The 18,486-nt window shown below is 39.9% G+C and overlaps 1 protein-coding gene across 1 annotated transcript in view; it reads right to left on the reverse strand.

Moving 5' to 3' along the window:
• Positions 1 to 1,117: 1,117 nt before the first annotated feature.
• LOC121956261 (protein Wiz-like) overlaps positions 1,118 to 18,486 on the reverse strand; it is a 35,371-nt gene continuing 18,002 nt past the window's right edge. Inside the window, 6 exon segments of the mRNA XM_042504394.1 lie at positions 1,118 to 5,485; positions 6,749 to 6,905; positions 10,272 to 10,581; positions 14,309 to 14,520; positions 15,614 to 16,183; positions 17,016 to 17,516. Coding sequence (XP_042360328.1) covers positions 5,146 to 5,485; positions 6,749 to 6,905; positions 10,272 to 10,581; positions 14,309 to 14,520; positions 15,614 to 16,183; positions 17,016 to 17,516 — 2,090 coding nt within the window. The 3' untranslated portion in view covers positions 1,118 to 5,145.

The raw sequence follows: 18,486 nt of genomic DNA on the forward strand, positions 1-18,486 counted from the left end.
TTGTTTGAGGGCCGGCAGTTCTCAAGAGCCCCGCTCGAAATCAAGTTTGGTTTGAGTTCATGTTTAAATTGGAATAATCTAAACCGTACAGCGTGGAGCCGCTCCCGAGTCTTCTGTCCGTCAGTTCGCCGGTTCAGTCCGTTGTTCGGCGTGCAGCCTCGGGGGGGAAACTGTGCAGAGTTTCCTCCGCCATCAGGTCCAATGTAAACAGCTTTTACAGAGGCAAGACAAGGAAGTAAACAGACTCTTTGGCACATCCTAACACCGCGACGGATGCTTTGAAAGTCATGTGTGACACCACGTTTAGTCCGCTGCGAGCTCCGTCTTCCGATCAAGCACGTTTACTTCCGTCTTTCTCTTAAAAATGGGAAATGCACATTTGCTGACGATGCTGAAGTTTCCGATTTGCATCTTCGGATTCAGCAGTTAAAGGGAAATTTGCAATGCATAACGACCAAATCTGGATTTTCTGCACCGCCTACTGTGGTGACAGGATGTGAGACGCTTTAAGTAAAACCTCAACGCTCTCTGAAACCCACTTTCACGTCTGTGAAACATTTAATCGATGTGGACCACACTGAACCAGGCTCAGGGTCAAATTTGAACTAAAGATTATTTAACCCTTTGAAACCTTAGAAAACTGGATTGATTTCCTTCAAAAACACGGGAAGAAGGCAATGAGTGACAAAAAAAAATTAGCCAAAATATTATTAAGGAATTAGTCAAAAGAAGAATAAAATTATATGAAAATGGACGAAAAATGAAGGAAATGACCTGTAAAAAGTGCAGAAAATAATAACTTTGTAACATTTCAATATATGTATGTAATCGTGACAATTATGAATTTAGTTTTTCTCCTGCTTTTTTAAAAATATTTTTCTTGCAGGTAAACTTAACTGCATTTTTCACACGTAGATAAACAATAAACCAGGTCTCTCTGGAACACAACTATACTTAGACGAGTCAAATCTGAATTCGATTTTCCCAAAAAGGATAAAGATGATTAAAAACACAGTTTCAGATTAGTAAAAACCTTTATTCTATTTGTTAAAATGAAAAAAAAAGAAAAAATGAGATTTCACTGTGTTTTTCACATGTGAGCCACATTAAACCGGGCCCGCATGTGTCGAGTCCAAACCTGGACTAGATTATCCCGACAGGCTAAATATTATTATAATATGAAACACACAAATTTGTGAAACCTAAAGACACAGTGAAATGTATGGTTTTGGGTTTTTTTTGCATTTTCACAAATAGAATAAAGATTTTCATAAATGTGAAATTGTTTTTTAAATAATATTTAGTCTCTCTGGAATAATCTAGTCCAGATTTGATCTGTCAGTACAGTGTTTTTTTTTTTCCAACAGAAACCTGGTTCAATGTGTAACAAAAAAGCAGTAAAATCTCCCTTTGCTGCATTTTAACAAATAGAATAAATGTGAAAAAAGCAGGTTTCAGGCAGCACTGACTGAAAGCATCTAACACGCTTTCACCAAAGTATGAAGGAGCAAAACACCGAAAATCAGCTGTGGAGCATTTGCAAATAAAGTTTCCTTTAACTCTCCTCGACTGCTGAATCTGTAGCTGCGAATCAGAAAGTGACTTCAGCGTCGTCATTTGCTATGTTATGTACACAAACACACACACATGCACGCACACACACACGCACACACACACGCGCGCCTGGTGCACTCGTGTCAAAACGCACCGCTGACCTTTTTTTTGTTTTTCAAACATTCCAGAGTTCTACGTTAGCTTTAAAATGACCTAGCTTACCACATTCAGATGCATAATAATAAATAAATAACAACTCGGGTTCAGCTGAAAAAAGGCAGGAAAGAAATGGCAACACTGTGAATGGAAGAAAGAAACGTGGAACCTCCAAGGTTTTCTGCGGCCCCGCTGCCTCCGAATGAAAAGCGACGCGGCCTTCAGCGGCGGAGCCGAAACATCACGAACAGTAAAACTATCAACGGTACAGTAACACGGGGCAAACGTCTGATTGTATGAATGTGTGCATATAAGTATTCAGAAGTGCTTTAAGCTACATTCAAGCATAATGTATATTTTGGGGAAAAGAATTACATTATAAAGTTAACAAAGGGGGTTATTTCCCTTTTTGGGTGTGCTTCCACTTCTTGCTCCTTGTAACCAATTGGAATGCAGCCGGATTTATGGTCGCACGCACGCCGCTTTTGATGAGTGACGCCTGATAGATGAGAAAAAGGGAGAATTTTTGCACACTGCAAAAAGTTCATTAAGTTATCAAAGTTTCTGTCATCTCTCTTTTTGAAGGTGTGCATGAGCCTCCACACTCGAGTGACGCTCGATAGAAACTTTTTAATAATGTTTTTTTTTAAATTCTCATTACAGTCATTTGGTTGAAAGCTGAAGTTTAGGTGAAAGTGTAGTTTTCTTTCTAAACGCTGCACGAAGGCAGAAGTTTCGTTTAAACGTTCCTGCCTTCTGTTGACTGTTTAAGCACAAATTTGCCGTTTTCTGTACTAATTTATAGTATAAATCTCTTTAATTTTGTCAAAATGAAGTCTTCTGCTACTTTATATTTGTTTTGGGACGAATGCAGATGTTCTACATATTGAGGGAAACGCTTCCCCTCCGAAATCAACACCCACAAAATTTCTCTTTTCTGATTTAATTTTGGGCTTCAAAGGTTCTTTAATACAACTGATGGACAAATGTGGCCATTTCACTGCTTTTCAAAGAAAAAAAGTGTCACTGGACACTCTTCTTTCATGCCACACGCAGAAAATTTTGTTATGCTGATGACAACATAATATTTTGTCACACAACGTGACTGGTGGAGTTACTAACCTCAGCGTGGAGATTGTAGTTTTTTTTAACCCACATCGACTGCGACCTGCGGTCAGCGTCCGTCAGGAGCAGCTCCTGCAGAGCTGAGAGGACTCCGGCTGGTCAACATGCCTTCAGCAGACTGACTGACAGCAGATATTTACAGATCCAAAATATCTGTCATGTCAGCTCCACGGGAGAAAATCAACAGTCTTCGTATTTATTGATTAATTGATGTAATTTCCCGCCCTTTGTAGTGAGCGAGGGGACTCTGCTGCTCACTGACAGACCGGGAGCTAATCAATCAAATCAAAATATCCAGCTGGATATTTGAGTGATTTTAAAAGCTGTCTGCAGATCAGGGACGGGTATTGATACTTTTTTTTTATATATATAAATGCCATTATTGATTCTCTTTATCAGCCAAACTCGTTATCAATTCCCTTATTGATTATCTATGCAATTTTCCATGTGGAATAAAAGTAGGCCTACGCCTTTTCTTTACTCGTTTTTCCTCCCTGTGCAGCAAGTGTGAGAGGAGGAGTAGATTAAAGCTGTAGCAGCAGTCTGTCATCACTTAAAATTGAAAAAGGATATTTGTACAGCACTCGTTTTCATTTTTGGACTTCTTAGTCAGAAGCAGAAAAACGCTCAGCCTGCATGTGTGGCTCTAACGTTATTATCACAGGACATTTCCCGGGTGAGAAATGGTGTCACTCGTGCGTGTCAAATAAATTACTCCTCAGGAATTTAAGCCCATGTTGCATAAAACCACGTTTCAGCCTATTGTTAAGATTTCCACTTAAATGATCATTTTAGCTGTTTTTATCCGTCACACTTCGCACTGTTTTTTCTTCTAACACTGTGACTCCTTTTTTTCGCAAACAGCGTCGACCAGGAGTCCTACAGCTGAAGGCAAATTACATTTAACACTTTTTTAATGCCACTAATGATGAAATTAATTATAATTTTACAATTATATAAATGTAACATCAAATATTACATTTCTGGTCGAGTGAAAAAGTCACATCTGGTTAGAATATTAGTGAGTTTTTATTACTGATTTGGTGAGTTTCACTGCATGTGGGATTATTCGATTGCTCAAATTCTCCCATCATGAGGAGCCTAAAAATAGGAATTCAGTAAATTGTTTTTTTTTATGTTATAAATTAAATGTATTATTAATTTTTTTTCATTTTTTTAAAATGCAACTTCAGAAAAAAAGCAAAGCAATTCCTAACATCCTATTTCCAGCATCTTCGTATTTGTAATACATTTGAAAGACTGCTTTAAGTCATTTTAATATTGATTAAGGCCTTATTTTTAGATTCATAAATTCAACGCCTTCAAAGATTTTTGGGGGCTCAGCGGGGACCCTGGTGTTTGACGTCATTGTTTCACGATGCAAAACTTAAGAAAAACACTGATAAAATGAATTTATAAGTTTTGAGGCACACGATTCTGATGGATCAGACAATTTGGATCCTGTTTTCAACTGGAACCAGTTTCTGAATCCCGTATCCAGTGCAGATTCACTAAACGCAAACATAAATCCGAAATAAATCTAAATAGTCTCAGACTGTAAAAAAACGCAGTTGCTCTCTGGACACGACAGAGACGACTTAAAATATTTCGCTGTTTAATTTCTATCGAGCGACACTCATCAAAAGTGTTGAGCACCCAACGATAAATCAGGCTTAAGTCTTTGTCAAATTTCGCCCTTTAATTTGGGCGTTTGAGTTAAGTGCTAAGTGACAATGTCAGAATTAAAAGTGCCTGTTTTTAACACGAAGTGTTAACACATATTTTACGTCTCAGCCTGGAGATTATGAACGCCGTTTAATCTCGGTCAGGACCTTTGGGCTTTAGGCTGAGCAGCAGCGTGGTCAAAGTCTCCCCGCTCTCACGAACGCACTGTTCATAAAGGGAAAAGGGGGGCGAAGCTGCAGTGGAGAGGAGGGGGTTAAAGTTTGATAAAGGGCTACATTAACCCCTAAATCACCCAGTGACGGGAGGAGAGGTACAGCAACGGTCCACAGCTGGACATTCAGTATAAACAAGGCAAACCCAAAAACATTAGCTCGTCTCTCCTCCTGTCCTCTGACGACAATCAGCCGTCCCCGGTGCGCAGACACGCCGGAGAGCTTCGCTCCCACGGTGCCGGGACTTAGTAACAGTCTAGAAAGCTGCTTCAAAGGTGCTTGGGGCTCTTTGGAGGGGAAACGCTCCCCCTCAGCAACACTTTGTGAAGGCCAAAGGAAAGAAACGGATGGACGATAAAAGATATTAAAAAAGGCAGGAAGAAACTAAAGGGGTTAAATGACAGCGATGAGCTCACACTGTCTGCGTGGGGACGGGGACAGACGTCGGAGACAGGGTGGACTTCTCCTCTGAGACCTTTACGATCTCTGTGGCAGTGACAGGCGGAGCGCACTTGGCCACCGGAGGCGTCGGGGAGCGGGTCGGGGCGGAGGCGAGGGCAGGCGTGGTGGAGGTGGTACTGGAGGTAGAGGTGGAGGCCTGGACCGGCGCCGGGGCGTCAGCTGGGGGTTCAGCGGAGTCCGCTTTGGGCGCAGCGGGCTTGTTGTAGTTCATCTTGAGGATGTGCTGCTGCAGGTGTCTGATCCAGTCCTCCTGCACCGACAGCGGGCCGTGAAACTCCACCTCGCAGAACCTGACGCAGAAAAACAAATACACAATAAAACCAAGAAATTTCATGACTTTTCCATGACAGTGAGGCCAGTTTCAAAGACCGTACATTCTCCGAAACCACCATTGATACTATTTGATGGTTCTTTTTCAAAAATGTGTTTTTTTTGGCGCCATTTTTCAAGAAAATATTTTGGCCTTTTTTTTTCTTAAACACATTTTAAAACATTTTCTGCACATTTTTAAAAGAAATGTTTTCTGGATTTTTTCTTTCTTTCTTATTGTCTGAAAGCCATGTTTTCTTTAAAATGTTTAATTTTTGCAATTTTTTAATTAAACATTTTGGCCCATTTTTTTCCTTTGAAAATTCAAGGTTTGGAAGGCATGTTTTTTTTCTTTCGAAAAACAGGCCATTGTTGCATTTTTTTTATCTTTTAAAAATTTGGCGAATTTTTTTCTTTGAATTTTTTTAGGTGATTTTCAAAGAAAACAAATTAATTACACCATTAACCACCACCGGAAGATGTAAAAACAGAAATTATCAATGAATTTTCACATTTCTGCCCGGTCCTCGAACAACTTGAGCAACCATGAGCAACTTAAGAAGAAATTCCCAAAAATCAGCACAAAATTAGCATAACTATTGTAATTATGAACATAATTTTTGGACATTTTCCAAGCATCTTTCAAAACTATTTTCCAAATCTACTAAATTCTTGCAATTTGCAGAGCACTTCCCGCCAAGTTTGTCGTTGTCTTTTTTTACATGTTTTTCAAAATAAATCAAAGCAGTTTGCTCAGATTTCAAAGGTTTCATTGCACAGGTGTCTGAACACGGCACAAGAAAAGTGATGTCGATCCAGGTTTCAAAGGGTTACAGCTGGAATCATGCAAAAATAACAGGAGCAGTAATCTACATATTCTGAGGCTGCAGCAGAGTTTTCACACAAAGAAATAAAATACCAGCTGACGGGTGATAAATTCAGCGCCTCCCTCGGGAGCAGCCGATTCTGTTAAAACTTTTGTACTGCAGTTATATCAGAATTTAAGCGCTCATTCGTGTTGCCTGAAAATCCCAAATGATTCTCAATATGGTGCATTAGCCACTAAAAGTGGAGTGCTGCTCAGCGGGGGGGGGGGGGTGGGGATTGCTGCTCGGGGATTCTTGCATATTTAAAACTTAGTCAGACAGTTCTATAAATGCTGCCGCCTCAAAATGTCTGAAGTTTAAGTCCCTGAACGTTTCCTCTCGGGCCCCAAAACGCCGTTACACGCCGGTTTCACTCACCGGCACTTCAGGGTGTAAAACTTGCCCACCAGTTTGACCAGCGGGTAGGAGGGGGGTTTGGGCACCAGGGCGGGGACGGTGCCTGTGCGGGGGGCCTTAGGAGGGCTCTCTGTTCCATCTGGACAAGACGGGTGCTTCAAGGGCCGACGTTCGAAACCTTAACGAGAGGAGGTGGAAAAAAAAAAAAAACGAAACAAGGGGTCGGTACAAAGTGGAGTTACTTCACAACACGTGTGCATTTCATCGTGCTAAAAACAAACGAGCAGTACGATGCAATGACAGGACAACGAAACCAAAACATGCGTGACCACGTGCTGTCCTGGTGATTATCATTATTATCGTTAGTAGTAGTAGTATATTTATTTCCTATTTTAATGATAATGATGGTATTTATTTTAACGTATGAAATACAGACCCAGGTAATTAATGCTGCTATTCTCCGTGTGCCGTTTGTCTTTCAGGATTGTATTACTTCACTAACTTTGAGGATCTTTGAGTCATTTTGAGTGGTTTTGAAGTTTTAGATTAAATTGCAGGATGAAATTTATATATGTAAACTTGTATGTCTTTTATTAATTTAATGTCCCTTTTCACTTTCCTCCAGGTGCGTTTATGGGATTAAAAAGTCCTGTTATGTTAATGTTATGTCACGCTTTAGTTATTTCCTTTTAGTTACTTTTTTTTGTTTATTTTAATTAATTCATTCATTTTATTATTTTTTTTTCTAACCTTTTTATTTATTTTTTCACTTTTTTATTATTATTATTATTATTACAAACTATTATGTTTGTTTATGCAATATTATATATATATATATATTTTTATATATGTGTGCGTGTGTATATGTATATATATCTCATATCATTATTCATCTTATATTTTCCTCATTGTATTATTTGCTCTGTCCATCTTTCTCTTCCTTTTTTCAGCTGCAGACATGCAACTAAACACATATACACGAATGAACTCAATAAATACACACAGCATACTAAAATAAGCGGTTTGCATATCAACTACAGTAAGAGTACCATCACACCTGATCATTTTTTTGCATGTTTCTTGTTGTTTTTTTGTTTGTTTGTTTGTCCTGCCCTTTTGCAAAAAATAAAATAAAATAAAAAAAAACTCTATTAGAAGAGGAGGAGCAGAGGAGGAATGATTTCCGGAGGAGTTGGCTCGATAAAAAGCAGCCGTCAGTGCATCGGCTCAGTTATTACAGTCATTTAGCCGAGAGCTCAGGAATCACAGTTTTTCTCTTTAAACCCATCAAACACATAAACTGCAATAATTCTCCCTTTTCTCAGTTCATTTTTGGACTTTTGAGGTTGATTTTGTTCAAACATTTGTCAATACACCTGATGGAGAACTGTGGCCCTTCACTGCTTTTCAAAGAAATAAAAAAATAAATACTGCAATGTCAAAAAAAAAAGCCGAAAGATAAAAGGCGAGTCACTGTCAGCGAAAACAAAGGCGAGCACACTGTGGCTCATCTCGTTTATTTCCCCTGATAAAACCGTCTCGCTCTCAGTGTTTTTCTTTTAGCACAACAGACTCTTTTAATTTGTCTTACATCTAATGTGTCCCACCGTTAACCCGCCGCTGTGGAGCCGCCGCCTGTCGCCTCTTTTCCAGCAGCTCTGTGGAAACGTAACTGAGCTAAATGTTAATGTCGGGATGCTGACGCGCTCGCACACGGACTCTTCAGACACGGGACAAAACACATCCGGCACTTACAAATGTTACTTGGGCTAAAAATTTTTCAATTGTGAATCTTAAGAGGTATAAATTATATAAATGATGTAACACAACTCTTCAATCCCCTGAAGTTAATGTAGTTTATTAGTTTATTACATTAAATTCATGACACTTATGAGACGTCCTCAGAGAAGGATACAACCATAAAATAAAATGAAATTGATTTATTTTTAATGAATTAAAAGAGATTGTTTTGTCAAAAGCAACACTTAAACCCATTAGGGATTGTTTGGTGCATTTTATATGCTTTTCATTCTTTATTTTGTATTTATGATTTTGGCTCCCAGTTTTGGCAAGATTGTGTATTTTTGTTTTAATCTTGTAATTTCCAGCTCAGCTCCTAACACAAGTCTAAAACACATCCCAAAAGTAATTACAGTTCACCTTGAGAGGAATGGAGAACTAAAGCTGACAAAATCAAAAATAAATAATTTGTCAATAAAATGCCAAAAAATGAAAATATTTATTTAATTTCCTATTTTTTATCCATTTTATTTAACAATTCATTCATTTTCCCATTTAATTTTCCGTTTTATTCACCAATTTATGCATTTTCATAATTATTTGCTTATTTATTTATGCTTTATTTTCCCCTATGTATTTAATTTCTCCTTTTATTTTCCATTTTACATAGTTATTTATTCATTTTTAAATGTATGCATTTATTTAATAATTTGCCTCCCCCTCCATGTATTTCCTAAATCATATTACCTCCTTTTTTTCTTTTTCCACCTACATTTCCACCTCATTAAGCCTGTGTGCTGGGCGGTGTCAACTTTTCAGTTTCAGTCCTCCATAGAGGGGACGCCTGTATATAAATCAGTCTAATACTTCTCTTGACATTTCACTCAAAATAACAGAAATCGACCAGCTGGTGGTGCTAAAAGAAAAGTCCGGGGATCAACAAAAGGATTCACCTTCTGGGAAACGTTCACGTCTGCTCTAAGTTTCATCGAGCCAAACTGCTGCACTGCTGAGGTGAGACGACGAGCAGCAGAGCAGCCTCAGAAAATGTGATTTTTAGAGACATTTGTGGCGTTTTTTCTCAGAAACTTGATTATTTTTAAATTAAATTAAATTCAATTATCTTTTTATTTTGTCTTTTATTGATTTTAACCTAGGTGTAATTTTACTTAAACTGGTTTATTGATTTATCTATTCATTTATTTTATTCTATTTTATCTTATTTCTCTTATTGGTTTTAACTTCGGTGTGTTTTTACTTTTACTGTTTTATTGGTTAATATATTTATTTATTTATTTTTTAGTTTTTCTTGTTATCATCTTTTATTGGTCTATTTATGTATGTTTAGTTGTTTTAATTCATATGTATTATCCTCCCTTAGTGTCCTACTTTTAGTGTTATTATTTTATTTATTTTAACATTTTTTTCAGATCAGTTTTGACTCACATGTCTTTGTATGTTTTACTGATTTATTCTTCATCTTAGTTATTATTTCATGAGTTTTTAATTTTCAATCGATTTGTTTCGGTTTTATGGTCAGCGGACAGCTTTGTTTTGTGCTGCAAATTGTATCTCACACTTCAACCTGGAATAAAATGTGCCACACACACACACACACACACACACACACACACACACACACACACACACACACACATATATAAAGTTTTTCTTGCTTACTTCAACAAAAATTTAATTCTATCAACAACGTACAAAATGTATAAAAGTGTGTAAATGATACACACTGGCATGTGTATCTGACTGTGTGCGCAGGAGCAAAAACATACGCGTCGTCCTCACGTACCTCTGGGCAGGCGGACGTTGAGCTCGCTGCGTGCCACCTGTGCTTGAAGCGGGAGGCCGGCGGCGAGCGGCGAGGCGCCGGGGCTGCTGCGGCCGGGCCTGAGTGCAGCGTGCAGGTTGGCCTCTCCCTCGGTGGTCTTGGAAGAGCCCTGGCTGACCTCGCGGCTCAGCGGCCGCACCAGGCTTACAGCCAGAGAAGAAGACCACTGGGAGGAGGAGGAGGAGGAGGAGGAGGAAGAGGAGGCCTTCTGCGATGAGATGGGGAGGACATGATCAGAATCCGCTGACGCAGAGAGAGGAGAGCTGCTCTTCTGGAAGAGGGACAGACATGAGTTTTCTAATCAGCTGCAGTGTCCTGGTGTTATTGTTCTTAATTATTATTTATCTTTGATTATTTCATAATCGAACAGCAGCCCATCGTTCCCCGACCCAAACAGCCTCACCTCCGTGGACCCCATCGGACTCTCACGGCAACGCATTTCTCGAGTTAGCATCTCGACTTTCTTTCCTGCGGTGTTCCTCTCCCTTCTCATTTTTTAAATAATCTTTATTTATTTATTTACATTGTTGGTATTTATTGTTCTGTTGTTGTTGTTTTTATTACTGCCTGGGGTTTGATGTGTGTGGGTGTGTGGTGTTAGGATAAGGTTGTGCATTGTTTTTTTCTGTTTTACCACAAAGAGTGTGGAGAGGGGAAACAAAACTAAACAAAAAAATCCACTGAAATATATACATATATTTGTACTTTGTATTCGATATTTGTACAATAATGTTTTTATCATTTTTTATTATTATTAGTACTAATAGTAATTATTATTATTATTATTAATAACAATACTTATAGCAATAATAATATTTTTTATATATATATATTATATCATAAATAATATTGTTATTATTATTAGTGTTTTTTTTGTTTTTATGACTGTCTGGGTTTGAGGTGTGTGGGTGGGCTGTTGCTTTGTTTTATGGTGTTTTTTTCTGTTCCACCACATCACAAAGAGGGTGGGGTGGGACAAAAAACACAGTAACAAAAATATTTGTACTTTGCATTTTATATTCGTAAAATAAAATTAAAAAAAGAAAAAACTACGTCATAATCTACATTTTGTACATATGCGGTTTTAGAAGCTGCTATATGAAGACCATGTGACACATGTGAAAGCTCCACAGACAGACAGACCTGGAGTTTAGGTGGTTTTATCCACGAAAAGGCTGCTCATTATTATTCTGAGGACTCAAGATTGTGTTGCAGAGAAATCACCTTCAGTCCTCCCACACAGGTGTTTCACTCGTTTGCTTGATTAGACCTCGACTCGGCGCTGAACCTGACGCACGTCACTCTCTCTCTCTCACTCGCTGTTCATTGTTTTTTCATATGTTTGTTTTTTTAGTCTCTTAAATGAAAACTGTGAACAGACAGACATTCAGATCGAGAGAGCGGGGATTACAATCTAAGGGGAAAATTTCAAAGCTTACAGCGTTCAGTCTGTGAAACGTTTTAATGTGGCGCTAAAAACAATATTCAAACATAAACTTGTGAAAATAATATATAAAAACCTGATTTTCACGAGGTACAGGGGTGAAAATTAGGTTTGACAATCACCAGGTGTTTACAGGAGTCGCTGTTTATTTTTTTATTACTTAATACTTTTTTTTTTTCTAGTTTATCTTCCTCTTTTTTCTGTATATTACAATGGAAAATTTTGGATATTTGATTTGGGGTATGTGGGTGTTTAGTATATGTTTAGTTAATTAGAGTATCGGTTTAAATTAATAAAGAAGCTGGTTAATTATAATTCAATAACTTATGATGAAGGGTGGGATTAAATACATTTTATTTCTTATTCCTTTTCGAATAAATAAAGCCATCATGTGTTTGACTGCTTATTTTGCTTTATGTTTTTCATTCTCTGCAAATATTACTTTTTCTGTGTCTGCTTTTCTCTGTTTTCTTTTTTAAAATGTTCCAAATAAATCAGTTTAAAACTATAAACAGATCAAATACTTTTGGCTTACAGCTCACTACAGACATAATCAATCAATGAACTGATCAGTCGATTGATGAAAAAGCTATTTTAATAACTGATCAATCCTTCATCAGGGAAATTGTCAAACGTTGTCTTTTGTTAGAGCTGGGATTGGCTCCACCCCCCCCGCGACCCTTACGAGGACAAGCGGTTACAGAAAAATGAATGACTGTCTTTTTCAGCTTTTTTCTCTGCTCGAGCTTTTACATCACGTCTGAAAACTTATTTTTATAAAAAAGACTTTTCCTAATAGTTGGACTTAAATTAGTTTACTGTTCTATTTCACTTATATATTATTAATATTTCTGATTTATTTTGTGTACGTGTATGCATTGGCAGGTGTGTATATTTGTAGGTATGCAATACATACGTGTACGTCTTTGTGTGCACACATAGGTGCTGTATGTTTCATAATTTCATAATTTTTGGACAACACTTTGTGCTTTTGCTTGAAAAGTGATCTACAAATAAAGTTTCTTATTAATATTATTATTATTTTTTAAATTGTCAGTCAGAAAACACGAGGCAACTGAAAGTGATGATGGACAGTGCAGAAAATATTGAGTTTCGTATCACAAAAAAAGAAAGAAGTCGCACATCATTTCCACTGAGCGGCATTTTTAACGACTTCATCATTTACCAAAATAGTTGCAGATTAATCTTCTGTGGATTCACTGATCAATAACTGTTCTATATGTTGAGCGTGATTCAGATCAGTTCGATACGTGCAGCTGAGGCGGGTCCAGCGTGCAGAAAACCCTTTTCACTATGATTACAAGGGCGTTTAAAAGGTGATCCGCTCTGTATGTGTGTCACATCACAGCGCGGGGAGAAGGTGTGACAGTGACGCAAATGCACCAGAAAACTAATTCAGGAGGGAAAGAAAGAGGGAGAGAAAAACCGTACGTTTTTCTTCTATCAACAGCATGCCATAATTTATCTGAGGATGAAACATAAGCTGCCAGGCACCCTGGTTTCTATGGCAACTATCAAGTCAATAGCTGCGTTGTTCTGGCATCTGTCCCCACAGTGATTTTTCGCTGGGTGTAAAGACACAGGATCTACAGTACGGCTCAAAGCTGTTAGACAACACGTCTCTGAAGCTTTCCAAGACACAAAATGTCTGTCGAGCCACCGGCTGAGGAGCGTTAGATCTCCAGCCGTGACGCCGATTCAGAGATACAGAGGGGGAAAGAGTGTGTCGGAGAAGTAGCAGAGTAGGTTATGATCTCGTGTTGTAGAGCTGCTGAGCTTAGTGGGAGGCACAACTTCTTCTACTGATATTTCTTTTTCTCTGAGAACATTTAAACTCACAACAACAGACTTTACTGAAAGTCTGAGAGCTTCATCGGTTAAAAGTCGGGTTTCTGTTTATAGATTTGTGCAAAACTTGAGCGATATTTTTGAGATTTCGATAAAACAGCGTTGTGAGATGATTGCGTCTCCATTTAGTGATGTTCTGCGACTTCTCCTGTGGTGATAACATCCCAGTAACCATGGCGATGGATGTTCAAAACATTAGCAGCTTTATTTCTATTGTAGCCATCACACTAGCCAACATTATTTCCAATCCAAGGCCACGTAGGCGTGTTACATATGGCAGCTGACAGTCCACGAGTTCACAGAGAAAATTCCTGATGATCCGCTCAACTTTCTCAGAGTTATGTGATGCAAAAACAGCTTTTGTAGCTCCTGCTGCATCATGAGGGAGTCAGATCCTACTGACAAGCACACAGACATAGCTTCATGTGACCTAGAAAACCGAAATATTCTTCCACCTAGAGAGATATTTAACTAAAGAGACGGTCTGTAGTTCCAGTAACAGCCTGAGAGCTGGTGAAACTTCGTGAAATGATGTTTTTTGCACCAATTTCCGTCATCTGGTGAGAGGAGGATATCTAGGCTCTGGCTAGATGGGGGCGAGTTTTCCACAGTTTATCTACACGCACTGTTTTGACACAAAGCCGAAGAAATCACTAAATTGAATCACCAGCAACAGAGTCCTCACCTTCTTGAGGGTGGAGCGGTTCCCCTGCATGTAGCTGCGATGCATCTCCAACACCTTCTGCGGCCTGCTGCGCATCCAGGCGCTGAGCGTCTCGATGGGGGATCCATTCACACACCACTCGGTCACACCAAACTGCCTCAGGTGGGCTCGCGCGTGGCTGGCAAGAGCTTTACGGTTCTCAAAGTAGAAGCCGCACAGCTCGCAGCTGGGATCTGAAAAATACAGGAGAGGAGCGAAGTGATCGGAGGCCTTTTTTTAAGATACAGCCCCTTTCACACACGCACACACCTGAACTCGGTGTGAGAACGTGATTCAGCTGGATCTACCTGCTGCAGAATTAAAGCGAGGGAGCGTGTTTATGACGTTTTTATCCGGAGAAACCAGAAGAAAACAAACATCTAAGGATAAAGAAGAATTTACAAGATGATGGCAACAAAAATGTCTATCTTGTTAATACGTTTCTCATGATGGAATTACGCAATTTTTGAAAATCCCGTCAATCACACGCTGCTATTTTGTCCTTTCGATGAGTTCAACCACTGCGCTTTTTAAACTGAGTTCACTTAAAAAAACTCCCAGATGGCTCAGCTGATAAGTCAAACGTCATATGCACCTTGTGTCAAACGGAGATAAAATATCCCCAAAGTACTTTGAGTTTGAAATGCAACCTACGAGCTGAAGAAGTGCAAGTGGAGGATCCCCGACACCCCTGACTGAAGTCCTAGTCAAACCCTACTGCCCCAAAATCCTAGAGATGTCCTGAAATCCTACAAACATCCTAAAATCATAGAAATATCCTAAAATTCTAGAAATGTGATAAAATCCTGGAAATATCCTAAAATCCTACAAACATCCTAAATTCTTCGAAACACCCTGAAAGAATCCAAGAAATTTCCTCAAATCCTAGAATGTCCTATAAATGTCCTAAAATGCCAGAAATGTCCCAAAGTTTTAAGTCCTAGAAATCTCCTTAAGTCCTAGAAATGTCTAAAAATCCTAGAAACACCTTAAAATCCTGGAAACGTCCTAAAATCCTGGAAATGTCCTGAAGTGCTAGAAACACCTTTAAATCCTGGAAACATGCATGGGGCTGCTGCGACTGGCCTCTGGCCTCCTGTCATTTTACAAAAGTGTCCCCCAAACAAAGCAGGTTGAGTGTCCCCATCCCAAACCAAACTGAGACGGTTTCACAGATGATCTCCGGATGTTTGCTACGTGTGTGAGAGGAAAACTCCAGCGTCGATGTGAGAAAACAGCTCATGATTAGAACAAAATGAGATTCGGAGTAACAGGACAATGACTCACCCTGGTGTCCGTGCTTGTCAGGGGAGGGTTTTCTTTTGTAGGAGAAATCCTGCGGCTGAGGTGAGAAAGTCTTGAGCTGATGTGGCGGTGAGTGTGCGCTCTCCGCAGACTGGGCCTCCTCAGACAGAGGCCTTTTCCCCAGAGGAGACAGCCTGAAAAACTTCCCCGCAGGCGGGGCGGCAGATGTGGACCCCAGGCCCTGCTTGTGGAGCCTCGACGCCGACTGCAGCAAACTGAGCGGAGATTTACGGAATTTGGAAGATTGGTAGCCCGAAACGCCCAAACCCTCTGAGCTGCCGATGCTCGCCGCGGTCTCCCACCGAGGACTGTTGGCTCCCTGGCTGGCCTCCTTCTTCACCCCCTGGTCTGACTGAGAGGAGCCGCCCACTCCTCTCTTGTGCATCACCTCCCGCAGCGTGTCGATGGGCGAGCCGTTGACGGACCACTCGGTGATGCCCATCTGGCGCAGGTGGGAGCGGGCGTGGCTGGAGAGGCCTTTACGGTTCTCGAAATATTCCCCGCAGAACTCACAGCGGATATCTCTGGTCGGCTCCACTTCGTGCGTCATGGCTACGAAAAAGCAGAGGAGGAAAGTCGACGATGAGGAAATATAATTATCATAAAGACGCTGCTGAAATTAACAAACACAAGCAGGACTGGCTTCACCCAGAGGGTGCTTAACTATTACACACACTCACATCGCTCTGTAGAAAATCAAGCCTTTCAAAATATTACACATTAATATTATTTTATGCTTTCATTGAGTTATTTTTTTAAGTAACATCAGTCCTAATCATAAATATCCAATCTTCATTAATTTTCAGAATTTTAACCCTTTAAATGCTATAATTTTGTCATGCCACTATGTTTTTTGATAATCAAAAAAAGTCAACATGCTAAATGCTATTTTTTTTATTATCACAGCCTTGGATATGTCAGTGATTTGCAGCATCATTGATTGTGACAGTGCGCCTGGTGGAGATAACATGTATTTTTTCTCCATATGCCAAATATGGTCAAAATGATGTTATCAGGAAGAAAATAATAAAAATGACAAATTCCAAGGCAAAAGCCCAAAATGACACCCAGAAATAATAAAATGCATGTTTTTATGCTTTAATGGCTGTGGGTTTAAAAAATGTCAGTTTGAATGAGTTTCAATGGAGCATTTTTTACACTTAACAGTCTGAATGTAATAATTTAGTTTCCTCAGTGTATTTCAGACTTATTGAAGGAGCTGAGCTGGAAATTCCAAGATCAAACAAAAATACACAATCTTGCAAAAATTTCTGCCATATGCGTTTATACAGCCAAAATAATTTTAAAAAACGAAGAATGAAAACCGCATCAAATGCGCCACCCAGTCCCTGAGTTGCTAAATAAGCGGTGGAGTCAAACTCACCGAGGTTGAGCGGCAGCACGCTGTCAGAGCCGCTCCAGCTGCAGCTGAGCGCTTCAGCAGAGAAACCAGCAGATCTCCCCACAGCTGCGGGCGAGGTGACCTCCAGCTGCACCGGCTCCGGCTTCAGTTTCAGGATCAGCCCGCTAGAAGACGTCGGCGGACCCGAGCTGGATTTGGCGGAATGAGCAGGACTGGAGGGGCGGGCGAAGGCGAAGGGCAGACGGCTGAGGAGAGTCGTTGACGGAGAGGAGGAGGCGGGCTGAGGCGAGCGCGGGGGTCCCGGAGAGGACGGAGGTGGAGTTTTGAGAGGTTTCAGAGGAAGGGCGCAAGGCAGGCCGCGTCTGGTGATGATCTCGCGCAGCGTGTCGATCGGGGAGCCGTTGACGGACCACTCGGTGATGCCCATCTGGCGCAGGTGGGAGCGGGCGTGGCTGGAGAGGCCTTTACGGTTCTCGAAATATTCCCCGCAGAACTCACAGCCGATTTCCTTTGGAGGTTCACCTGCACGATGAGAAACATGAACAGACCGAGATATACTGCCGTGTGGTTATACGCCTCCACGCACCTGTCAGGTTTCTTATGTTTACATCAACGTCTGCGAAAACACAGACGCGTCACACGCAGAAGATTTCGGTTTCAAGATTACTGTCACCAGTTCCGTATCTGACCGAATGATTTCTGCTCTGTTCCTGAGTTATGACGTTGTGTAAAAAAAAAAAAAAAAAGATTTTATGCAGAACATTATAATGTCACCGCTGACCTTTGACCTTTTAGATATAAAATTTCAGAACTCCATCATTACATGCTATTAGACATTTGTATGTAATTTAAGCATATGGCCAAAAAAATGTTTTATGAGGTCACTTTTTGACCTATGACCACCAGATTATAATCAGCTAATTTTTAGATCCAAGTGGACTTTTGTGCCAAAGAAATTCCCTCAAAGCCACCTTCAGATTTTCATTCACGAGAATGAGAAAGACCCAAGGTCACCGTGACCTTGACCTTTGAACACCAAATTCTCATCACCTTATCATTGAGTCCAAATAGGTTTTTCTGAAAATTTGAAGAAATCCACTCAAGATGTTTTGAAATTGTGTTTACAAGAATAAGAAAAATTCCAGATCACCATACACTTGACCATTGACCACCAAAATTTAATCAGTCAATTTTAAGTGTATTCGAACGTCTGTGGCAAATTTGAAATGATTCCCTCAAGGTGGTCTTGAGATATCGTCTTCATAAGAATAGATGAATGCAAGGTCACAGTGACCTTGACCTTTGACCACCAGATTGTAATCAGTTAATTCTCGAGTCCAAGTGGACGTTTGTGTCAAATTTGATGAAAGTCCACCTGCAGATATTGTGTTCACGAGCATGCACTACACCAAATACTAATCAGTTCATTCTTGAGTCTACTCAAAGACTCTACTTTGAGTCATTGAATCAAGATGTTCTTGAGACATCGCTT

Source organism: Plectropomus leopardus, chromosome 17, assembly GCF_008729295.1.
Source record: "Plectropomus leopardus isolate mb chromosome 17, YSFRI_Pleo_2.0, whole genome shotgun sequence".
Lineage (NCBI taxonomy): Eukaryota > Metazoa > Chordata > Actinopteri > Perciformes > Serranidae > Plectropomus > Plectropomus leopardus.